General features: G+C 39.9%; 1 protein-coding gene across 1 annotated transcript in view; it reads right to left on the bottom strand.

The window, feature by feature from the left end:
- Positions 1 to 6: 6 nt before the first annotated feature.
- The window catches only part of LOC119593006 (DNA polymerase iota-like), a gene marked incomplete in the record, with an annotated part of 2,293 nt that continues 413 nt past the window's right edge, over positions 7 to 1,886 (bottom strand). The window contains 1 exon segment of the mRNA XM_037941896.1: positions 7 to 1,782. Coding sequence (XP_037797824.1) covers positions 47 to 1,782 — 1,736 coding nt within the window.

Genomic DNA, 1,886 nt, shown 5'->3' on the forward strand with positions numbered 1-1,886 from the left:
GACAGAAACATAAGTACTATGTTACAGAACAACATATGTCTCTCTCTTATTTCTTTTTAAAATATTTTAGAATAGAAGTTGATTCATTTGAACTTTTTGAATTTGGTGTTCTTTTTCTAGGAGGACTAAACACTGGCTTTTGTAACTTTTCCTGACCCAGAATTTCTGCCTGTAGTTCTTTTGGCAGTGAATTGAAAACATCTGGATCAATGCCCTTCTTTACGAGAACTTCCATATTGTTTTCAGTTTCTACAGGTAATTCAGCTTTACCATTACTTTCTCTTTTTGGTCCTGGGAAATGATCCTTGTGAACTGAATTGTCTCTGCTACACGAAGGTTTCTCAACACTAAGATTATCACATGCCCTATTGTTTAACTCACTTGTCTTTTCTGTTTCCTCTCCCAATTTAACCCTTTTGCTGTCCCCTTCATGTACATCCCGACTCTGGGTATTTTTGAAATACACATCCAAGCTGCGTTTTCTATTCACATTACATTTAGCGGGACTTTTGGTTTTACTTGTTGGGATTTTCACTCCTTTACTTTCTGTTATATTCTCCCTTTTGCTGGTTAATGAGCTTGCCTGGTAAGATCTTAAGACTTCCGCTTGGAGGTCTGAGGGAAGAGATTCAAAAACTTCTCTGTCAATCCCACTTGGTAAATCTGGTACTCGAGATGGCAATGGCTTGGACATATCTAACTCAGAGGGATATTTCTCAGCTGTTTCTTGTGCTTCTTCATCAGCTTTATTCTCACTGTTGTTGTGTGACTGATCCTGTGCATGGTGGTAAGTCTTCTCACTGCGTACATCTTCTAAGGGCTGGTGAAAGTCCTCTGCATCACTTGCTTCTTCAGACGAGGTATCATTTTCTTGGAGTCTAACATCTAAAGGCCTTGGTTCTTCTCTGACAGCTTCAGATTTACTGTCTAACTTATACGAACCCTTTGAATTCTGGGATATGTTCATGGGCTTAGTTTCACCAGTTTTTATGCTTTCCTTTCTATCTTTAGAGGTTTTTGAGAAGAAGGAGCTTATTGCCATTCCTTCTTTGGCCCTCTCTATGAACTTTGTGAATCCAACACCAACAAGAGTTAGATGAAAGGGTTTACTTACATCAACCATTTTATGAAACAAGTTTATTATCAAATTCATCAAATCTGACTTAGTTCTTTCTGTAATATTTTTCACACCAGTAGAAAACAGAGATGCTAAAAGTGGTACTTGTTTGGTTTCTCTGTGTCCGAATCTTAGCTCCTTATCGAATTTACGAACTGATACCTTTAGTGCTCCAGGTACACGACCATCCTCTGCTAAGAGTTTCAAGAGTCTCCCTAGCAAAGTGTGATATTTGATACGTACCTCTGCAATTGAGCTTACCTTTTTAAATGCATCCTCTAAACCAATACTCTGTGGTTTCCCACTTTTTCTAACAAGACTCTCATCTATGCCATAACTTAGATCCTTTAATCTTTTACTGGTCTCCTCATCAAAACGAGTGTGTAATGTACTTAAACTTGCATTCTGGAGTTCTTGTACAGTAGAAATGTTCAAGTCCTCCAGAATCTTGAAGGTGGTGCTTCCAATCCCTGGGATACTTCTAGCCTGTTTCAGGGACTCCATAACATCATGCACTTGCCATGGAAACACCACTGTTTGCTGGTTTGGCTTATAATAACCGGAGACGAGCTTGGCAAGGAGCTTGTTGTGGGCTACACCAGCACAGCAAGTTATCCCTGTTGTCTCAAGAATCTGCTGACGTATTTTCTTGGCCAAGTGGCTGCGTTGTCTCTGAAGCACCGCATCCACGGATCACCAGATTTATCTCCGTCCCTCTGAATGCATATACCGGAATTTTCACAGGAGCATCACCCAGCCATTATTATGC

This window comes from Penaeus monodon, chromosome 31 (assembly GCF_015228065.2).
Source record: "Penaeus monodon isolate SGIC_2016 chromosome 31, NSTDA_Pmon_1, whole genome shotgun sequence".
Classification (NCBI taxonomy): Eukaryota; Metazoa; Arthropoda; class Malacostraca; order Decapoda; family Penaeidae; genus Penaeus; species Penaeus monodon.